Source organism: Chanos chanos, chromosome 6 (assembly GCF_902362185.1).
Source record: "Chanos chanos chromosome 6, fChaCha1.1, whole genome shotgun sequence".
NCBI classification, from domain to species: Eukaryota; Metazoa; Chordata; class Actinopteri; order Gonorynchiformes; family Chanidae; genus Chanos; species Chanos chanos.
The window spans coordinates 10,075,541-10,098,040 of record NC_044500.1 but is presented as its reverse complement, the minus strand read 5'-3'; the positions used below and the strand labels follow the sequence as shown (position 1 = coordinate 10,098,040).

Here is a 22,500-nt window from a genome sequence, read left to right as displayed (position 1 = left end):
TGTGTCCTGTGACAAACCCACACACACACACACACACACACACACACACACACACACACACACACACAGGCACTGTCAAGACCACACTCATTCTATCATTCTAAGATCAGCTAAATCAGGACCAAGCCTGTGAAATATCTGGCTCCTAAGCGACCACTGAAGAACAGGGGTGAAGTGCATGTTGACCAGAAGTACCAAGAGCACAATACACAAATCCAAACCTGATTCCCAATGGCATTTAGATCCAGCCAGAGAGCACCCACCTGCACACTCTCCCAGTTTGCCAGGTGGGCACTGGCATGCGTACGGCCCCTTGCTGCTGTCTGTGCCCACACACTGCATGTCTCCAGGACACGACATCTCCTCACACAGCTCAGAGCCTGCTGCACAGCTGCCATCTATCACAGAGAAAGAAGGGCATGAGAGAGAGAGGGAGAGAGAGAGAGAGAGAGAGAGAGAGAGAGGGTTGAATGAGTAAACAGCAGTCCTCTGAATTTTTGTGTTTGTGTCATTATGAGTTTGATGTTAATTTTTTTTAGCAGGTGAACAGATGTCCATATGAGTAACCATGGGTATGTGTGTGTAAATATGAGTATGGGTGTGTCTATGTGTTCATATCAGTATGTGTATTAGTATGTCTATGTGTATATGTGTTTATATCAGTATGTGTATCAGTATGTCTATGTGTATATATGAGTGTGTATGTGAATATTTGAGTATATGTGTGTATGTGTACCTACCAGTACACACACAGCGTGTAGCCCTGTGAAAACGTGGAGACACAAAGCTGGTCTTAGTGGAGCTGTATGTAACCAGACTGTGAGAGTCTAGTGTGATGGTCTGTTCACACTGGGCCTCCCTGCAGTCCAGCCCAGAACAGTTCTTATCCAGTACCGCCGAGACCCTTAGAACCTGATCCAGTTGCCTACGAGCCGAGCTTAGCTTCTGGGTCACAAACGCGGCTTTGTAGAACCCTCCTTCCGCCGTCTCCACGGCAACGAGCAGGTCTAGCTGCCCTGTGGTCTCCACGGGCTGAACACTGAGTATGTGAAGAGCATCTGGACGCTGGGTTGCCATGACGGCGGACAGAACACGGCGCACAGCTGGCAGGTGGAGGGTGACGAAGTCTTGCGGAGTGACACGGTCGAACCGCACAGTCACGGCATCGCGCAGCATCTCCACCGAGGCCTGTTCCACGTGAACGGTCACGGGCACGTTCACGGAAAAGCGTCCATCTGTCACCGTCGCGTTGAGTGTGTAGTGACCAGCATCCAAACCACTCAGAGCAATGATACGGCCGTCGCGTGGACTGACCTACACACATAAAAATGTTCGGTTACACACATACACACGCGCGCACACACACACACACACACACACACACACACACAGCCCACAAATTGAGATCTGAACTGCACTCCTATTTTATCGCAGTTAGTCACTCACCCATAAGAAAACACATTTACACACACACATACACCCACCTTGAAAAGGCTGTTTTGTTGATGTGTGTGTCCGTAGGTGAGGATATCAAAGACGTCCTGGTCCGTGGCGTGGATCTGACCGATAACACCGCCCGGGAATTCATCCTCCATGGTAACGATGTGCACCTGCAGCGGAGACGCCACGGGTTTGTGCACGCTCTCCTCTATCACGCGCACCAGCACCATCGCCGTCGACGACAGAGACGGCCTTCCGGAATCACGGGCCTGGGCAAAGATTAGAGCAAAGATTGCACAAGTCACTCACGAATAAAACCTTTGCTGCATTATTGCAAGCAAAGTCAGAGCAGAGATGCAGGTATTACAAAAAAGAGAGTGTATGTGTTCATGTGTTACGTGTAACTTCAATAATAATAATCTGAGAGTTAATTATAACACTGTTGTAATGTACTAACAAAAATGGAGGTTGAAAGCAACTGTAATCATTCACTGAGTACACACCTGCACTTGGATTGCATACTCTGTCCCCTCTGTCCTTTGAAACATGCGATTGGAAGTCAACAGACCCTCTGTGTCCAACTTAAACCACGCCCCCTCATTTCCTGCAATGATGTGGTAGAGGAATGGTGGACCATTATGGGCTGCATCCTTATCAATGACAGACAGCTGGAGGATGCTGGTACCCACAGGCTTGTTTTCCTGTTGGAGGAAATAAAAAAAATAAAGAAAATCAAACAAACAAAAGCCATTGGCTTGAGCGGAGACTTCCGCACTTTTGATTGGGTGAGAGCTCTGTCACATATTATGATACCTGTATGACAGCGGTTAGATTGGCTGGGATGAAGGTGGGAGGGTTGTCGTTAATGTCGGTGATGTCGATGTTGACCAGCACGGTGGAGGACATGGCAGGAGTGCCACTATCCAACGCTCGGACTGCCAACGAGTAACCTGGCATCTACACACACACACAGAGAGAGAGAGAGAGAGAGAGAGAGAGATGCAAGATGTAAGATCACTGAAGAAGAGGTGCTTTCCTTTGCTGGGCTGTGATTGTGTCTCATGAATTGTTAATGATGGGAAACAGAACACACTCCAGGGATTTCAGAAGCTTGATAAACACAACTACCTGCAACTAATTCTCTCTGCTCACCCCCCCCCCCCCACAACCTCTCACTCTCTGTTTCTCGTTCTCCATCTCATTCCTCCCTCTACAACACCAGCTCTTTCTTCCCACTCTTTCTGACTGTTTTCTTTCCTTTAATGTCTCTTCTTCTAACTTCTCCCCCCAACATCTTTCTCTTTCTCACACTTTTCTTCCTCACCCCCTTCTCTCTCTCCCCCTCTCTCTCTCTCTCTCTCTCTCTCTCACACAGCAGTCGAGTTTCTGGCAGTTGGGGAGTTTGTTTCTGTCGGAGTTGTGTGATTGACAGCAGACTGGGCTGGAGACACTGTAGGTGTGCTGGGATCTCACAGAGCGCGCCATCACACAGATGGGCTCAGGAAACTATCGCACCGCAGCAGCAAATCTCTGCCGAGCCCAATGTAAAAAAAAAAACAAACAAAAGTTTCCTCTTCAGTCGGCCCAAAGTGGCGATGCGGCGGCCCGGCCAAGCGGTCGCTTTTAAAATGACACTTTACCACAGCAACAGAACTACCTCATCTCACAGTGATTCAGTAAAGGTCCTCAAGAGAGACTTTGTAAAAAAAAGAGGTGTTTGTTAATGAAGTAAATCAAAGTAAATTAAGCACTGTTTCCTGTCAACACACATCTCAAAATGTTCATTCCACAGCGCTGTGAGACAATTTCAACGGTTGTGCAAGCCGCTACGTTACAAAACACACCATGCACAGCAATACAAAAACAGCAATACAACGCAAAAAGAGGAAAAAAAAAGCGTCGAGATCAGGCAAAGAGTGAAACAGTAAAAGTGCAAAGACTAAGGCAATATCTTCAGGGCGATGCCACAGAGGGAACGGTACAAATGATCAATTCTTTACGTCGATGTGCATTTATATTGATTTTCTGACATCCCCTGATTTACATAAAGACAGATTTGTACGTGTTTCGTACGAGGTTTTAACTGTGGGTCCAGGAACACTGGAGCTTTTCTTTCTTAGATTGAATATGTGCAGACCAAAGCAATGCGTAGCAGACACAATGCATTAGTTTTCTGAGGATTCTAATAGAGTATTCTTCCATATCGTATCTACAGCAACCGAGTAACCAAGACAACCAATCAGAAAGTAGCATGGATGTATGGGCTATAAAGTGGCAAACTTTGACTTTGAGTTTCTATTCCTAGAGCTCTGAATAAACCTGATTTGACTTATCATCGTTTCCAATAGTCTTAAATGGTCATAATGACATCATCGATTAGTTTGATTGATTACGCTGGTACCCAATCAGTAAGACAGTAAGTGAGTGAGTGGGTGAGTGGGAGGGAGGCTACAGCCATGACGGCATTAAAGGTGGATATCTCACTGTCTCTCGGTCCAGATGTTTGTTGACTTTGATTTGACCAGTGACCGGCTCGATGAAGAACTGGTTCTCACGATCACCACTGATGATGGAGTATAGGATATCACCGTTCACCTGGCTGTCCACATCCTCTGCCATCACCTGGGCAACCACAACAAAATCCAATCAGAACACACAATTTCAGTACTGCACATACCACGTAATACATATTATTATATGAGCAATATATATTAAGGGATCAGATGAGGCGAAGTCAAGTAACCATTTTAAAGTGTTTCCATCGCTGGTTACCTTCACAACAGTGTCTCCTATATTAGCATCCTCACTGATGGAAGTGCTGTAGGTGTCACGACTGAACATCGGCGCATTATCATTCACATCTGTCAGGTTGATGTTCACCATGGTAACGGCACTAAGGGGTGGAGTCCCACCATCTCTAGCCTCCACGGTTAAAAAGTAGTCTTTGCAGGACTCGAAGTCCAGAGGTCGAGACACGGAGATTGCACCTGGAGGATGTGACACAGTTACTGGGAATGCACTGCAAAAATGATTATAAATATCTTGTGAAGCTTTACGTAGGGAGTATCTACCACTGTGCCGTCGACCGTTGCCGGTGACGACCTGTTCGTAGGTCGTTGTAGAATTGCTTTGAGCAAACACTGACAACATGTTTCACGCAGAGTTTCAGCGTGTTATGTAGGGCATGGGATTGTACCTGAGGTTAAAGGTGGTCCCCACGGTAACATTAGACAATAAAGTTCACTTAGGTTTGAGTGGGGTGTCTGCAGGCTTGTGACGTGATTAAGAGTCTCACCTGTGTTGATATGGATGGTAAAATGGCCTTGCTGGTTGCCTGAGCGGATGCTATAGTAGATGTCCGCATTGGTTCCAATGTCTTTGCTAGCGGCATAAACGCGCACCACCTCTGTTCCCACGGCGACGTCCTCCGGCAGCGTGGCCAGGTAATCTCGCCTCTCAAACACTGGCGGGTTATCGTTAATGTCCAAAACGGTGATGGTGACGTTCACAAGGGAAGACAGGCGCACTGGTACACCCTGGTCTGAAGCTCTTACTGTGATTTGGTACGAGGACTGAACCTCACGGTCCAACAAACGTTCCAACACAAGGATCCCCGAGGACTTATCAATGGAAAAGAAACCATCTGCTGAGTCCACCAGGGAATACACCACCTTGCGACTCACACCTGGTCAGCAAAATGAATTAGAGATGATTAAGAGACAGTATTAACACACACACTAGTGCTCACCAACACTCTTAAACAATAGTGTAATAGTGCATTAATAGGCTTGAGAAATAACAGAGTTACAAAGAGAGGCGGGGGCACTGATAGAGAAAGAAGGAAAGAAAGAAATTGAAAAAAAGAAAGAAAACGTGAAGTCGTAGATCTTACCGAGATCAGGGTCGATGGCTTGCAGGCGTGTGAGCAGGGCTTTGGTGGCTGTGTTCTCATAAACACTGGCTGTATAGTGCGGCGTGCTGAACTGAGGGGGGTTATCGTTGACATCCAACAGCGTCACTGACACCTCTGCGAGACAGTAAAGGCCACCGCCGTCTGTCGCCTGGGCGACCAGAGAGTACCGCTCCACTTTTTCTCTGTCTAAAGCTCCGGCCGTCTTCAGCTCACCTGAGGTTAAGACAACGATAAGAATTATTTATGCATTCAGGAATATAAGAATTCACACACACTTACACACATACACACACACACACACACTTACACACATTATAGTGTCAACTAGATGTTTGACATTGCAACATTTGTTCATCTTAATGAGAATGTCCAACAAAAGCAAAATACATTATTTTTCAGCACACTAACAAGACAGCTTTCACGGGCAAATGAAGCAGGGCTGCCTCCAGACGTGCTTCCAGTTACATCGCATCCACAACAGCAATATTTGACCAGCTGTTTCGCTTTCTGTTTAGGCGAGCTTGCCATCTGCAACCCTTCAATCACAAGTCAGTATACATAACCTAAGCTACCAAATGCAGTCTTAAAAGGGCGCACATGCACACACACACACAGGTATATCCAGACACACACACACACAGAGCACCTGTGTAAGGGTGGATGGAGAAGTCCTCTGCTCCTGGACCAGACAGGGAGTACTGTATCTGAGCATTGGAGCCTGCGTCCGCATCTGTGGCTTTAACTCTCAGAATCAGCTTATTAAGAGGAACATCCTCAGAGACTGACACTGAATACACCACCTAAAGATACACAAAAAAACCCCCCACAGACACACAGAAGAAAGACAAGAAAACACACAGTTAGACTGTAGTTTGCGGTGTGTTTGTGTGTGTTATAGTTAGTACTCTATTATAGTTCACTGACCTGTTCACACACTGGGCTGTTGTCATTGGTGTCAGTTACTGTCACTTCCACAGTTGCTGTGGAAACGAAGAGTCCATCTGTTGCCGTGATGTTGATTTGGTAGAACTCCTGTTCCTCTCGATCTAACGGACGTTTAACGTACAGCTTCCACTCCCCCTGCACTAAGCCCAGGGCAAACACCCCTCCTCGGTTACCACCTACACACACACACACACACACACACACAGACAAACACATATCGGTCAGTATCTGTATTTTTAAAATACTTTCACTGACACAAAACTATAGATAATCCAGAGTATATATACAGTATATTTGTACTAGCACACACACACACACACATAGCAAGTGCACACATCCATAGATAATTAGGACACATTACATTTTATGTCCCCATTCACTAACACAGAGTTAAAAGATCCAGTAGACTGTAGCTAGAACTGAGCATGAGCATCTGCACACTTATACTCCCACACACACTCACACACACACACACACAGAGAGAGAGGGAGAGACATGCAAGCACATGCCCACAGAGACACAGAGGATTATCTGAGCGTCTTAATAACCTCTATTAGTCCTCTCTGTCACAGAAAGCTCATTAGAATAAATTATAATAATTACACCTTTTATTCTCATTTAAATTATCAGCACTGCTATCAATTAAGGTCAAACACATATAACAACCTCGTTCATTTATCGCATGTAATGGAATGAAATTCTACCACCTTTTTCCTCTAATTACGATGGGTCATCATTTACACCATACAAAACAACCAGGACAAGGCACGGACAGACATGGAGAGAGAAAGAGAGAGAGAGAGAGAGAGAGAGAGAGTGAGAGAGAGAGAGAGAGAGAGAGAGAGAGAGAGAGAGAGAGAAGGGGGGGGGGCAGACTAGAGACTGACAATAGGATAAATAAAAACTCAGTAATCAAAAACAGTGGGCAGTGATAAGTGTCCAATTATTCTACTTGAAGCACTTATGCACACCCACACACACATACATGCACGCGCGCACACACACACACACACACACACATACACACTGACAAAGACACGAACACACACAACAAACAATCTTTTGTTCATGTCCTATATAAACCGGGTGTAATTTATCTCAGCTGGAAACCAGTAACACAGAGGGAGTGATGAGAAAATCTTCCTCGCTATCCATCGCTCCCTACTCTCTTACCTATTCTTTCTCTGGGTGATTAGAACGGAGTGATTTAAACCATTTTTTTTGCTTCAGCCTTCCTCTCTATCCAGTAAGATAAGTCTCCAAATCACACGCAGGAACTATCGAACAACAAACACATTTTCCTTTTCCTTCATGGTCAAATACAGTTCAGAATCAAAATACAGAAAAACACTCCTTTAACAGTTAAACTCCAGCACGTCCCACTGTCCTTTTGACCCTAAAAAAAGATCGAATCTCTACCTCAACCAAATTTATTCTTACAGTTTTCGTAACAAGAGATTTTCAATAAATATTACAAACAGCCGCTCGGATAGTGACTTCTGGGATTCAGATTCTAAAAGCTCGAACCACATTATCATAGTACTACGAGAAAATTCATATTTTTGTTGGCACTCAAAAACTTGGCATTCAGAGAAGCCTTTTTTCAAAAATCGTCCTTCGAACGGCGCTAACCAAACCACTGGGCAAATGAACGTTCTTTCAATGGGTTATGTATGCGGGTTTTCTGAGCCTTTCAGAGGCAGATGAGAGTAAGTAACTATGTCTGTATTTACCTAAAATGCACTCAGCCTTCTCTGAACTGCTTCAGTGCCTGGAGGTATACAGAAAGTCTCAAGAGGACAGCCCTTCTCCTCTTCCAACATACTGTTTATATGTGTTTGTGTGTGTGTGTCTGTGTGTGTGTGTGTGTGTGTGTGTGTGTGAGTGCGGTCACCTCACGGTCAGAGAGCGGTCATAACTGCAGGGCAACCATAAATCAGCTATGATCAGTGTCTTGTAAAATAAGTACTGTTCCACCTCAAGCTCTCGCTCTCTCTCTCTCTGTCTAAATCTCATTGAGCTGCATGAGCTTCATTGTGTACTGTACTGCCAAGGAGGTATGAAAAGTCTATTAGACGGAGTTTGACCTTTAAATTTGTTCGGAGCCAAGAGGATTTAAACATCACAAATATCTTGGAACACTACGCTTCGGAGGAAACAGACAGAGAGAGCCTGGGAGTGACAGAGTGAGAGGGATGTGTGATAGACAGAGAGTGAGAGATTATATACAGACAGATTAGAGAAACAGAGAAAGGGAGACAACCAAAGCTCATGCAGCTTAGTGTGTGAGTGTCTGTGTGTGTGTGGTCACAATGTTTATTCCAGTTACTGTGCTAACTACGGTGAGCTTTAATCTGGTTAAGTGCAAAAGGTGTGTGCTTACGTCTGGGTGACATCTTGTTATGAAATAATGCTTGTTCTTACTTTGCTGGTGTCAGCACAGTTTAAATCATGATTACAGCTCTGAGACTGCTCCTTAATCGACATTCCTGACCAGAGTGTGTGTGTGTGTGTGTGTGTGTGTACACGCTAAGAAATATGCACTTTGGTTGATTTGTGGGTAGCCTCATGAATTATAGAACAAGGTAGCTCCTTAATTCAGTGTTATGAGTTTCTGAGCTGCTGATTTGCAAGCAAGCTGCTCAGATGTTTGTGCGTGAGTGTAATTTATGCCAGCTAAGGATGATAACACCTTAAAAAATGTTCCACACCATGCTGCATTAATGGAGAAAAAAAAAAACCTGTATCCGCAACAATCACACCTGTGCTTTTTCTTTTTTGTGGAGGATCCAGGTTTTTATCTATAGCATAAGTATTTTTCTGCTAGCATTTCCGCTAGCAACTGTAGACCACAGAAGACATGCAAGGCACTGACACACTCATGCTCACATACCTGTGATGTGGTAGGTGACCTGTCTGTTGATAGGAGAACTGTCGTCATCACGTGTGTTCAGCACAGCTACAACTTCACCAGGGGCATCACTCTCACGCACGCTGCCGTAGTAACGAGCCTGCAGGAACTCTGGGACATTGTCATTGGCGTCACCAACAGCAACGGTGACAGTCGTTGAAGACGACTGACTGATGGGGTCGCCAAGATCGAACGCCCACACCGTTAGAATGTGAGCAGGGCGGTGCTCATGGTCCAGCTCCTTCAAAGTTGAGATCCAACCGGAGTTACTGTCAATCATGAAAAAAGCTCCTCCCTTTTCAGGATCCTCACCAACAGAACCAGGCAATCCCGGTGGAGTTAAACTGTAGGTCACCTGACCATTGGCTGCCCAATCAGGATCCTGTGCTCTCACCTGCAAGACCCTGGTGCCAGGAGGAAGGCCCTCACTAACAGAGGCCTCATAGACTTCTGACTCAAATGTCGGCTTGTTATCATTGACATCCAGGACTTTGACCTCCACGTCAACACTGTTGACTGCGTCGATTCGACCTTGCTGCAGAGTTACAGCAACCTTAAAATGGAAAGCCTGAGTCTGTTCCCGATCAAGCTGCTTGTCTACTTTTATCATACCACTCTCTCTATCCACCACAAACACGCCCTCACTGTTACTCTCCGGCGTCTGACCAGTCACAGTTGAGAAAGTCACCGGCAGGGGTGCGCGGCCAGGCAAAGACTGCAAGTGTACTGCACCTAGCATACCACCAATGGGCGTGTCCTCTGGCACGGTGAAGGAGAACTGTGGTTGGCTGAAGACTGGCAGATGGGCGTCAGCGGAGAGAACGTGGATGTAAACAGACACGAGAGAGTGCCTGACTGGTGCTCCGCCGTCCAAGGCCTTCACAAAGAACGACAGCACCGATCCCCTCAGGGAGCCGAAAACGCCTTTGGTGACAACCCAGCCGCTGTCAGGGTCAATGTCCAACAGCTCTGTGACCTGAGGGCTGGCTTCGCTGTACAGGCTGTAGCTGACTTGGCCGTTAGCCCCCTGATCAGCGTCCAACGCCTGCACCTGTGTCACAAGAGCACCTGGCTCGACTTCTGCCCGGACGCTAGCACGGTACTCGGAGGCCTGAAAGAGTGGGCCGTTATCATTCTCGTCCAGCACAGTGACCCGAACGTTGCAGTAACCTACCCTGCCGCCGCTGTCCTGTGCCACTACGCTCAGGATGATCTCACTCCGGTCCTCTCGGTTCAACCGTTCCAAAGTCGATATCTGACCACTGTTGTCTATACTGAACAAATCTCTCGCTGCATCTGAAAGCAGCGTGTATTTGACCTCTCCAAACTCCGCTGGGTCGGCATCCTGGGCCCTGACAGTGACAATCTTTGCCCCGGGAGCTGCGTTTTCCCTCACCTCTGCCTCATACATGCTCTGGGTGAACTGGGGGGAATGGAGGTTGGCTCGCTCCACCCGAACGTGTATCTGAGCCGTGCTGGTGAAAACTCCGTCGGACACGCTCACATTCAAGCTGACTGTGGAAGGCATACGCTGAACGCGCCTTTGTCCGCTCAGACTGAGCACACCGGAATTTGCATCCAGCTGAAACAGCATACGCTCGTTACCAGACACCAGACCGTATCGAAGCCTTTCCGCATCTGACTTGTCAGCATCTGATGCCTGTACACAAGTGACAAAATGACCCTTAGGGGCGAGTTCGCTAACTGAGGCTTCATACAAGAGTTGGTTAAAAACTGGAGCGTTGTCATTGGTGTCAGTCACTTCTACCGTCACCCACACCTCACTGCTCAGTGGCGGGAACCCATTGTCAGTCGCCTTGACAACAAAGACGTACCGTTGTTGAGTTTCATGATCGAGTGAACGTGCTGTCAGAATTAGGCCACTGCTGCTGTCAATGTGGAAGTGATCTGTGCTATTATTCCTGTCAGAGATGATCTGGTACCGAACCACGGCGTTCTTTTCAGAGTCTTTGTCCGTGGCTTGAACCTGCAGAGCGGCTGTGCCGATCATGGCTGACTCTGAGATTACGGCGCGGTACACCGGCTGCTCAAACACCGGAGCGTTGTCATTCACGTCTACAACTATCACTTCCACGTCCACCTCTGCACGAGCACCTGTCAGACAGTCTGTGGCCCTGATAATGAGTCTGTGGGCAGGACTGATCTCATGGTCAAGCGGGGCGATGACACTAATGACCCCGGTGTCAAAGCCGATGGAAAACAGCGTGTCAGGGTCTCCGTGCGTGATGGTGTACAGTACGCTCTGGCCTTCAGGGCTGCTGGCATTGATGCCCAAAATCGGCGTCTGCACCGACACGTCCTCGGTCACCCTCACCGTGTAGAACGGCCGATCGAACACTGGCATGGCTCGGTTCACCACGGTAACCGGGAAGGTGATCGAGGCGGAGAGGGGCGGCGTTCCTCCGTCTCGGGCAAACACCAGCACTTGGTACTCGACGCTGGACAGGTCCACCTCAAAAGCTCGACGCAGGCGCAGTTCCCCGCTCGCACGGTCCATCTCGAAGTGTCCCAGCTCGTCCTGCAGGAAGTAACTGACCTCTCCGTTTGGTCCTTTGTCCTGATCCACTGCCGTCACGCGGAATATGGCTGATCCTGGCTCTGCCTCGACTTGCACGGCAGCGTAGTACGGCAGCCCAACAAACATGGGAGCATTGTCGTTAACATCCGTGACATGTACACGTACCAGGGCACGGGCTACACGAAGCCGATCTTCTTCACGACCTGCCTGAACGAGCAGTCCATATTCCTCTCGTTCCTCTCGGTCTAACGGCACTCCAACCGTCTCGATGGCTCCAGATGTGGGCCTGATACGAAACTTCCCACCTGCATTCAGTAGTGTGTAGCGCAGCGGCTCATTCAAACGGTTGCCTAGTGCCGTGACCACAGCGACCGTCGTTATGTTAGCGTTGTTCTCCTGGATGTTGGCATTGTAGACGCTGTGTGTAAAGGCTAGGCCGCTGTCCAGAGCCTCTCTCACCAACACCGTCACTAGAGCTGTGCTGGAAAAGCGTCCATCGGAAACGCGAACGTTAAAGCGGAAACGCTCCTTACTGAAACTGCTGTTTCTTACGGTCAGCAGACCACTGCTTGCTTCCACACTAAAGTGTTCCAGGCTGCCATCCGGCAAAGAATACGTCAATTCTGATCGGCCATCGCCATCAGGGTCGGAGGCGGAGACCTGCAAAGCCTCCACACCCTCATATGTGGGTAGGAGGAGCACTGCCTCATAGCTATCTTGGGAAAAGCGTGGTGGACAGTCGTTAACATCTTGCACCTGTACTGTGACCTCTGCAGGCCTCTCAGCTGAAAGCTGCGGACGCCCACTGTCCCGCACGCTGACGTGGAACCGGAACGTGGGCGTTGTCTCGTGGTCAAGTTGAGCTATGGTTCTAATTGATCCAGTTCCAGCATCTACCGTAAAGAACCGCCGGGCTGCTTCCTCCTGGATCTGATATACCAGCAATGCATTGTGGTTGCGGTCGGCATCTGTTGCTCGAATGACCAGAGGTTGACCGTTCTCGCTCTGGACCACGCTGTTCAGCCCTGCTCCCTCACTAATGCTACCATGGTATTGCAACTGCTGAAACACCGGAGAGTTGTCATTCTGGTCAAGCACAATTACAGTCACTGTGGCGTTGGAGGCCTGTCCGGCCATGTTGGTAGCAGTGACAATGAGAGTGTATGAGGAGACCGTCTCATAGTCCAGGGTTCTTTGTGTTGTGATGACGCCACTGTACTGATTGACGCGGAAGGATCTGTCCCCGTTGCCGTGACGAATGTCATAGGTGAGCGTGGACAGACTCAGGGCATTCACCGTGGTCACGGAGGTACCTACGGCAACGCCCTCGGCGATCTCGCCCTGGTACTCGGTTTGGGGGAACTTTGGGCCAGCGTTGTCAGACAGCGTGACGGCAATACGCACTACAGCAGTGGAGGAGAGGGGGGGTGAGCCGTTATCCATCGCTTTAACCGTCAGAACATAGTGACCAATGGTGGACAGGTCCAACTCCCGTGCCACTGAGATAATGCCCAAAACTGGATCAATCCGGAACGTGCTCCCTGTATTGCCTGTGTGAGGGGGAGATAAAGAACAAATGTATGTGCATCAGCTTACACACATCAGTAAACACACTGATCTCCACATTTGATATAAACTTCTATATTTGCTTGAACTAGATATTTTTGTACAGACATGTATGTTTGTGTGTACCTGAGTCGACACTATAGCTGATTTGAGCATTCTGTCCCTTGTCTTTGTCTAGTGCTGTTACAGTGAGCACCGCTGATCCCAGAGCAGCCGACTCATACACCTGCCCTTCATACATCACCATGGTGAAGATGGGGGCGTGGTCATTGACATCCTCTACGCCGACCAGGACGCGAGCAAGACTCCGCCTATACGGGAACTCCTGATCTTTTACCTGAGAGAGATAGAGACCGATCAGATGCAGAGACATGACACACACACATACACACACACACACACACACAATCAGACACAAAGCAAACAAAACAGTCATGCAAATAAACACCCTGTCAGATAAGCACAGATTAACCTCTACCTGAGGATTACAATAACACATTTCATTTCTCCACTCACAGCTGTAATATCTCGCCTTATTAAAAATGACACTCACACACTCCTCATCAGTGTGCAGTGGCGGGGAGTGATTAGATCAGATCGATAATTAGATTTCAGCAGAGTGAAACAGGTTCAGGGCACATTAATACAAGCTGCACCTGTCTCAGTACGACCAGCAATCTAATGTTTCTGTCATACTATTACTGATCCACAAAGAAACAAGCCCGCTACAATACGGATTTAATGCAGTAAACACGCGTGTGCACACATACACACACACACACACACACACACACACACCATATCAGTGCTGTGAGTACACACAACTTACCATGACTGTGAGAATGTGTTGACTCCGGCTCTCATGGTCAAGTCTTCTGGCTGTGTAGACCGTGCCCGTGTTTGGGTCGATGCGGAACAGGCGTAAGCTGCTGGGGTCAACGCTACTCTGGAGGCTAAAGGTTAAACGGTGACGCTCGTCTCGGTCCGACGCCAACACCTGCACCACTTCCGTGTCAGGGGGCGTGTCCTCTGCGATTGTGATGTCATACGTGGGCTGGGAGAAGACTGGGTCATTGTCATTGTTATCCAGAACTGTGATATGCACCTGGGGAGACAGAACACACACATGCACACACACGCACACGCACACGCACACACATGCACGCACACACAAGCACACACACATACGCACACACACACACACACACACACAAAACACGTTGTTGTGCCAGATGTTTACAGTGTAATACAAGGAGTGTAACAAAACTCTAGACTTGTAAAGGAGCGAATGTATCTGAATGCGTGAACACTGCATGTGTTTTGAATCACAGTGTATTTACAATGCTTATGTGGTTTTTGTATGTGTGTGTGTGTGTGTGCACGCACGCACGCATGCATGTGTGCGTGTATGTGTCTGTTTGTGGAGGTTGGGACCCGCTGGCTGTTCTAATTATAACGTAATAACAGACGTGTATTTCCGTTTCTCCCTCTCTCTCCCTATCGGCTCCACGCTGAGCTCCATCTGTGTGTGTGCGTACGTGTGGCGTGGCTGAGTGTGTGTATATGTGGGTGTGTGAAAAAAAGAGGGAAACCCAGGCAGACAGCGAAGTGGAATAAAGTAGAATATCTGTCTCTCACGTTCCTCCTCACTCTTTCATCCTCTCCGTCTCTGTAAGAGTCTGGCATTGTTTGCCCCGCTGTGTGTTTATTATCATCTGGTTAAAATACAATAACAAGACAGACTTGTGTCTTGAACGAAATTCAAGTGTCCTCCACAATGGAGGGATGTTCTCTGAAGAAGACGGGCCGACTGGTGCCTTTTCTCTTTGCAGGACTGATATGGCACTCTCTTTTAGATGGTGACCTTGACCAATATGCCGGATCATAAATGGGAACACATCATCAAGGCGAAATCGCTTTTCATCCCAATAGGACCTTGATATGTTAGCCAACCAATCAAAAGAGTGACAGACTTTATCAATCAAATTCTAACCTTTAACATCAATCACACATTAAAGGCGATTGCCTCTTGTGTGTGTGTGTAGTGTGTGTGTGCGTGTATGTGTGTGTGTGTGTGAGTGTGTGTATGTGTGAGAGTGTGCGTGTGTGTGTGTGTGTGTGTTTCTGTGTGTGTGTGTGTGTGTTTCTGTGTGTGTGTGTGTGTGTGTGTGTGTGTGTGTGTGTGTGTGTGCGTGTGCGTGTGCTCGCGCGCGTGTGTATGTGTGTGTACCTGAGTGTGAGCGACGTTGGTTCCATCTGTGACCTCCAGGGTGAGGTTGTAGAATGACCTTTGCTCGGCATCCAGCGGTTTGGCGATGATGATCGTGCCAACACCCTTGTCCACATCAAAAACGCTCTCAGAGTCACCGTCTGAGAGGAAGAAAAACGACAGTCATTCTCAAAGTTATATATATACACAGCCACTCTCTCTCAAACACACACACACACACACACACACAAACACACACACACCCACACACACACAAATCTTATCTAAACCAGCAGGGGGAGACATTGGAAGGGTTTTGTACTAAAAGCCTCTGCAGTTATGTAGGGACATCCTAAGTGGTGCCTTGTCCATGTGTGCATATATAAATACACACACATACACAAACACACACACACACACACACACACAAACACACACACACACACATACACACACACACACACACAAAAACATATGCATGCACACACACCTACACATAAACAAACATGCACACACACACACACACACATTAACATAAAACAGTAAGAGTAATGTAGTGGTGATGAGGGAGAGACTGTAAATGTTTGAGTATGTGGCTCATTTGTTTGAGTTTGTTTGCAGTATGGTGTATTTTGTGTTTTTCATGTATTTATGTCAGTGTGTATTATGAGTGAGTGTGTGTGTGTGTGTGTGTGTGTGTGTGTGTGTGTGAGTGTGTGTGTGTGTGTGTGTGTGTGTCTGTGTGTGTGTGTTTCTCCAAAACACTGAGGAGACGCAAAGTATCAGAAACCCAGTATTTCTGTCTCCACATCCAACCACTGCCTGAAAAAGAATATTCCTTCTCACCAAATTATAGAGGAGCACAAAACCCACACCCACACACACACACACACACACACATACACACACACACACACATTCTCGCACAATATTAAAACCTCTACTGAGTCCTGAAATGTCATCTTCTTGTCTAGAGACAGATAAGAGGGAACTCTCCAGTGTGATAAAGTGATGTCTTTACACAGTAAACAAAATGAAAACCAAATAAACGGCAAATACAAACAAACAAACAAACACTCACACCTCCGTAATCTAAATCGCCCACTTTCGTCTCTTCCGCATAAGTATAACTTCACAATAAACATAACGAGAGATTCACATATTTCACAAGATACCAGCGGGCCAGATTTGAGGTTCTTTTACTTTCCTGAGGAAAATTCAAAACTGGTTTCGTGTGAAACCACTAACTGGGACTCCGATCCAGACCCAAGACCCAAAGGGCGGGCAAGGGAGTCTTACGCGGAGAGCTTGGTCCAAAGAACCCAGATTCCATTCTTGCCACATCCTCCATAAGAACTGTGCAGTCTCAGCATTGGACAGAGTAAAAGTGAGTTCTGAGCCTCTCTGTCTGAAATGACCTTTACAAGCGAGCGCCGAATCCGTCTAAAGACTTGTAAAGGTGGTATCGGAAAGATTAGATCCCTTGCGCCTTTTCACCACCGGGAGCGAAGGGGATTTGATCGAGCTCCTTCAAAAGATCATAGACCTGTCTTACAAAAGCTCCTAGAGCCAAAACCAACACTTGAGGAAAAAAAAAAAAGATAGAGCGGCAAGAAAGAAAAAAAATGATGGAAGGTTTCTTTTTTTTTTTTCACAGTAAAAGTTATTGAGATCTGTTTTATACCTCTGGCGTTTTGACCTTGGACAGGAAACCGTCTGCGTGTGAAGGTCGTCCATCTGACTTTTTTTTTTTCTCTTTTGTCCTTTCACTCTCTTTTTGTTTTATCAACTGAGAAGATCATTTGAGAACCCGTGTTGGAATTCTAGTTAATGATTCCAGGACTTTGATAAGAGACACTTTTCCTGATTCATCTGAATGTAACTTTGTCACCGTTAAAGAGCCAGGGATGAAGCTGACTCATGCTGTGTAGTGCTGTATCTTCAATTATATTTGAGGAGCAAAACTTCTGTCTACTGTGCATCTTCACACACACACACACACACACACACACACACACAAAGATCTAATTAATCATTCTCTAACCTGCCTGCGGCTCAACACCTGGGCAACAGATACACTTACACACCTTAAGCACCAATCCATCTATCACTAATTTCACTCTCTTCCTTTTCCTTTCCATGTCTCCCTCTCTCTTTCATTCATTCCCTTTCCTCTATCTACCCCGATCCTATACTAACCTATGACCTTCTTCCTCTCACTCGATTGGCTGTGTAATGATGCATTTAATTAGGCCGCCAATGGGAGGGCGGGGTCAGCGATAGCTGGAAGGGTTTTGGGGAGACTCTCTCTCCCTCTCTCTAACACACACACACACACACACACGTACGTACACTCACACACACAGAAGGACACACAGCTGTCTCTATATACCGATGAACCTAAACATTTAAAGATTAATCATAAAATTAAACAAAGAGAGTGATAATCACACATTTGTCACATGTCCCGCCCACAAACACATTTCAACCAATCACATGTGAGCAGCATTGCACAACACTAGGATTGATGGGAAAGCACAAGTAGCTGATGAGTAAACAGAAAGAGAGCAACAGCAGTTCTGCTGAACTGAGGATGACAGAAATAGAAAGGAAGAGAGAGAAAAAGAGAGAGAGAAGAAAGAGAAAAAGAAAGAAAGAAAGAAAGAAAGAAAGAAAGAAAGAAAGAAAGAAAGAAAGAAAGAAAGAAAGAGAGAAACAGTTCTGCTGAACTGAGAGAGATACCTTCTGTAGAACAGTTCCTGCCACAAGCGGTCTGGAGAACATAGAACATCTCACGGAAAGGGCGTGGACCTTCCCATTCGAAGCATTTAAAGAGAGAGAAAGAGAGAGAGAGAGAGAGACAGGGGCAGTCGAAGGAGAGAAAAGTAGGGGTAGAGAGGAGGAAGAGAGAGAGGTAAAGAGGCAGGTTGAAACAAAGTTGAAAGGTTAAAGGTTAGGAGAGATAGGGAAAAGGAAGGAGGAGGAGGCAATAGGAGACAAGAGGAGGAGGAGGAGGAGGAGAGAACGTGGAAGGCAGAGGGAGGAAAGAGAGAGTGAGAGAGAAGGGATTGTGACTTCAAAAAAGAGTAAAAGAAAGGCAGAGCAGCGGAGGAGTGCAGAGCCCAGAGAGCGCGTGAGGCCGAAGCAAACAGAAGGTATCTGCACACAAAACAGCATGCATGGAGCACTCTGGGAAATGTAGTACTCATAAGGAGCCTCTCTTATAGCCCACCACACATACAGCAGGCTCCAAGAACTACACGACCCTCTCGGAAAGACTTCGCTAATATTAATCATTAAAACGCTACTTAGATCAGTATTGAGCATGTTTAGGCAATGCAACAATGTAAACTGTATTTTCTATATAGTTTGATGTGAATGAGTCTAGATCAGACTGCTAAAGCTTACACTGTCAAAAATTAGTCTTTAGAAAAATGTTAATTTAAATATTAAAATATATATGGACACATATTAAATATTCAAATATTTATTTTTATGTCATAACCCTAACATATTCGTGTTCATTTCCTGAGGAAATGATTTCGATGGTCTGACAGGCTTTAATTTGTTATCTAAAATATTTTTTGACAAGCATACAAACCTTTAATGCCATGGGAACAGAGAGCTGCAAGTGATCGCCATGGTGACTGTGGAATGGCAAAGGAGAGCCACACACCGGCACAAACCATGCACTTAGACAGTCAACCATCTCCATGACGCTACCACTAACATGTTCCTCAACCAGTTTAGCCCAGTTTATCTCCTGCCTAAACCCATACACGGCCATTCATCTTCTACTCTAGCCTTTAAACTAACTGTCAACTTTATTCTACACCAATTACTCTTTAATCCAACTGAGTTTCCAGAAATTAAACCCAGTACTCCTTATCCTTTACCCCTAACACTCTATTGGTCTAATATTTACCGTAATGAATACACTAAGATTAAGATTAAGCACTTAAACCTCACTTTTACTTTACTCCCCCATAGCCACCTTAATCCCCAACTCCTGATCCTATGCTACATTAATCCTAATCCCCGTTTTTTTCACCACTACACAACATGTATCTTAATCCCTCACTCTAAACACTAAACAGCGCCTCCATCCACAACACTAATCCCCAAAATAACATAATACTAATCCATTACCTGTAAAAAAAAAAACGTGTAACCCTAACAATATTCCCTAACCCTAAGCATTTAAACACAACACCTGGATTATCACCACAATTACTCTATATCCTGTCTGGTGAAAAAAAATCAACCTTCCATCCAATCCAGTTGAGAGTTTTCTCCCCTCATGCTGAAGCCCCGCCCCTGGTTAATGACTCACCTATGATGTCAAACCACAGTGGGATGGAACTCTGCTGCTGGGCTGAGACCACACCCACTATGTCTGCCACTCTGTCCGTTTCCATGACGGTGAAGTTATACAGCTGTTCGTCAAACATCAGAGGAACCGGATTGGGCGGAGGCCGGCGGATCCACTCGATGTGCAAGCGAGCCGTCGTCCACCTCTGAGGCCGCCCGTTGTCCGTAGCCTTCACCTGAGATCAAAGGTCACAGGTCAAGCGTTGGGAAAAGAAAGCAGGAACGAAGAGCTTATGACAACAGTAGACATTTCATGGAAAAAAAACATTCGTGCAAAATTAAGAGATTTTTGATCAAACAGGCCACAGCGAGAGACACACATCACACACATAATGCATGTCCCTTTCACGCTTTCGGAGCGAAAAGAGAGAATAACTGATAGACTGCAGTCTCTAAGTCACTTATGAATGGTTATTGAACAAAAGCCCCTCCAGAGTGGAGAGAAACCCCATCCTCCCTCACCTCCCTTTTCAGAGAGGACAATAATCATTTGTGTTAATGGATTCTGTCTGGTGCAATCAGCTACTGACTTGCTCAATATAATGGTCTGTAGTTAAAGGATAAGTTGGCCCCTTTCTTATTTTTTTCAGCATTGTGCTCCGCCCGTTAAAAAAAAAAAAAAAGAAAAACCCTCTGTCCGCAGGGATCCGGTGCGTTCCATTGGATGTGACGGCTGAGTTTGAAGATAGTAATAATTAGCATCTTTAGCTGGGAACAATGCAAGTGTGCAAGGCCAAGGTTTAATCTTGGCCTCATTTGCTCTTTTTGTAAGGAAGCCTTGAGTTGATGCTCCAAACTGCTGTAATTCTTTTCAGGCGAGAACACAATGGTGAAAAAAAAGAAGAACTAAACATCGGGCAACCTGTTCCTTGAGAGATCTTACTCGGTGAAATAACAGAGAGAGCTCTGAGGCAGGAGGAGTCATAAATAACCTCCCTCACCTCCAAGGTTAACTGAAGGTCAAACCAAATGTTTCAAGGTCAAACTGTCAGAGTGAAGGGCGAAAGGGAACGGTCAAAGGGAACGTACGGTCAGAATGTCATAAGTGCCGGCGGTAAACTGTTTTTTGGGAGAGGAGACGACACCGGTTTTGGGATCGATGTAGAACTTGCCGTCCTCGTTACCGTCGACGATGCTGTAGGTGAGATCGGCGTTGGCTCCCTGGTCTCTGTCGTAAGCGAACACGCGGTAAATGGGACCGCCGCGTTGCTTACGACCGCGTTCGGGTAACCTGACCTGGTAAACCTTCTCCGGGAACGTAGGCTTGTTATCGTTCACATCCTGGACCTGAATCACCACCCATACTGTAGTTTGTCTGGGTGTGGAGCTGCCATCTGATACTGTCACCTACACCCCCCATACACACACACACACACACACGCACACACACACACATATACACACACACATACACATACATACATACACACACACACACATGCACACACAGAAGAAAAAAGGTACAAAATTAATGCAGCAGAGAACACACAGTTCACAGAAGGGCAAAGTGCAGGGACAGATGGGAATTTGGGAGTCAAACCCTTAAGGCAGGGGTTGAGACAAAAGCAGTTCTCCCACTGAGAGTGTGATAGACTATTTTTAAATCTCAATTCACATAATACCAAAAGACATTCAAGATGCCTATAACTTTTTTTTCTGCATAACATAACGTTCCATAGTCAGGTAACAAGTTCATTTATGAAAGCGGATAGCTTGCTTTATAAAAGCCGAGTATAGATATTAATAATGACATTTACAAGAGCTGTGAAGAAGCTACCTCTATGCCTTAAGATCAGGTTTTAAGTGTTATATCTAAACCAGGTGTGAAGGTTCATCAGCCATGACCACGTCATTGATATGTCAGATAATGACGTAACCACATGGCCCGCGGTTGCTTACCGTTACACATATACCTATTGGACTGTGCTGCCTGGAGTCTGGCACTTTTCTACTGGACCAGGTTATGTCTGATATCAAATGCCATGTTCTGTGTTGTTCTCAGTGAGAACATGGCTTTGTTTACCACATAGAAGTGTCAGCTTTCAAATTCTCACTTATGTCTATAACAGCTTTATATCAAAATATTAAATATCGGTTTACATCTCATTCTCTCATTCTGTCTTTTTGTCTGTCCCTCTCTCTCTCCCTCTCTCTCTCTCTCTCTCACACACACGCACACACAGAACTATATGCAAGCACTAACAGGAGAGAGCTTGTTCTTTTAAGGAGAATGATTTATGATTCTTTTCTGACAGTCGTCTATGTTAATTAAATGAGTGAACTGTGTCCCGTCACATAACTGCAGAACAGATTACATTCCTCTCTCTCTCATTTCCACACTTTGACACTCCATCTATATCACTCCTTCGCCCTGGCCACGCCCATCACTCATCCGCCAATAAGCAAACAGAAGCAGGGCCGTCAGCCAATTGTTACCGATCTTATCAACGTCTAGATTAATATTCATTTTGGTTAGGACAAAAGACTCGCTGTCTTCCATCGATCCTGCGCTAAGCGATGGAACTGTTCATTTGAGTCATTTCATAAAACCACAGACTGCAGCTCCGTGCTTGTACAAACTCCATCTGTCTTTGCAAACATGCCAA

At 46.3% G+C, this 22,500-nt stretch overlaps 1 protein-coding gene across 2 annotated transcripts in view; it reads right to left on the bottom strand.

Annotated features, from left to right (window-relative positions):
- Nucleotides 1-22,500, bottom strand: part of fat3a (FAT atypical cadherin 3a) — a 51,952-nt gene that overhangs the window by 8,460 nt on the left and 20,992 nt on the right. For both annotated transcript variants that reach the window (XM_030777012.1, XM_030777011.1), the window contains exons 5-22: nucleotides 20,924-21,241; nucleotides 19,857-20,070; nucleotides 15,545-15,684; nucleotides 14,144-14,419; nucleotides 13,441-13,651; nucleotides 9,192-13,298; nucleotides 6,278-6,474; nucleotides 6,000-6,153; nucleotides 5,333-5,566; nucleotides 4,736-5,125; nucleotides 4,213-4,427; nucleotides 3,925-4,062; nucleotides 2,254-2,397; nucleotides 1,944-2,141; nucleotides 1,485-1,709; nucleotides 741-1,314; nucleotides 264-398; nucleotides 1-6 (exon numbers count right to left, since the gene is read on the bottom strand). The exon at nucleotides 1-6 is cut by the window's left edge and continues 152 nt beyond it. In XM_030777012.1, the coding sequence (XP_030632872.1) occupies nucleotides 1-6; nucleotides 264-398; nucleotides 741-1,314; nucleotides 1,485-1,709; nucleotides 1,944-2,141; nucleotides 2,254-2,397; nucleotides 3,925-4,062; nucleotides 4,213-4,427; nucleotides 4,736-5,125; nucleotides 5,333-5,566; nucleotides 6,000-6,153; nucleotides 6,278-6,474; nucleotides 9,192-13,298; nucleotides 13,441-13,651; nucleotides 14,144-14,419; nucleotides 15,545-15,684; nucleotides 19,857-20,070; nucleotides 20,924-21,241 (7,876 nt within the window). The remainder of the gene's footprint in view (nucleotides 7-263; nucleotides 399-740; nucleotides 1,315-1,484; nucleotides 1,710-1,943; nucleotides 2,142-2,253; nucleotides 2,398-3,924; nucleotides 4,063-4,212; nucleotides 4,428-4,735; nucleotides 5,126-5,332; nucleotides 5,567-5,999; nucleotides 6,154-6,277; nucleotides 6,475-9,191; nucleotides 13,299-13,440; nucleotides 13,652-14,143; nucleotides 14,420-15,544; nucleotides 15,685-19,856; nucleotides 20,071-20,923; nucleotides 21,242-22,500) is intronic.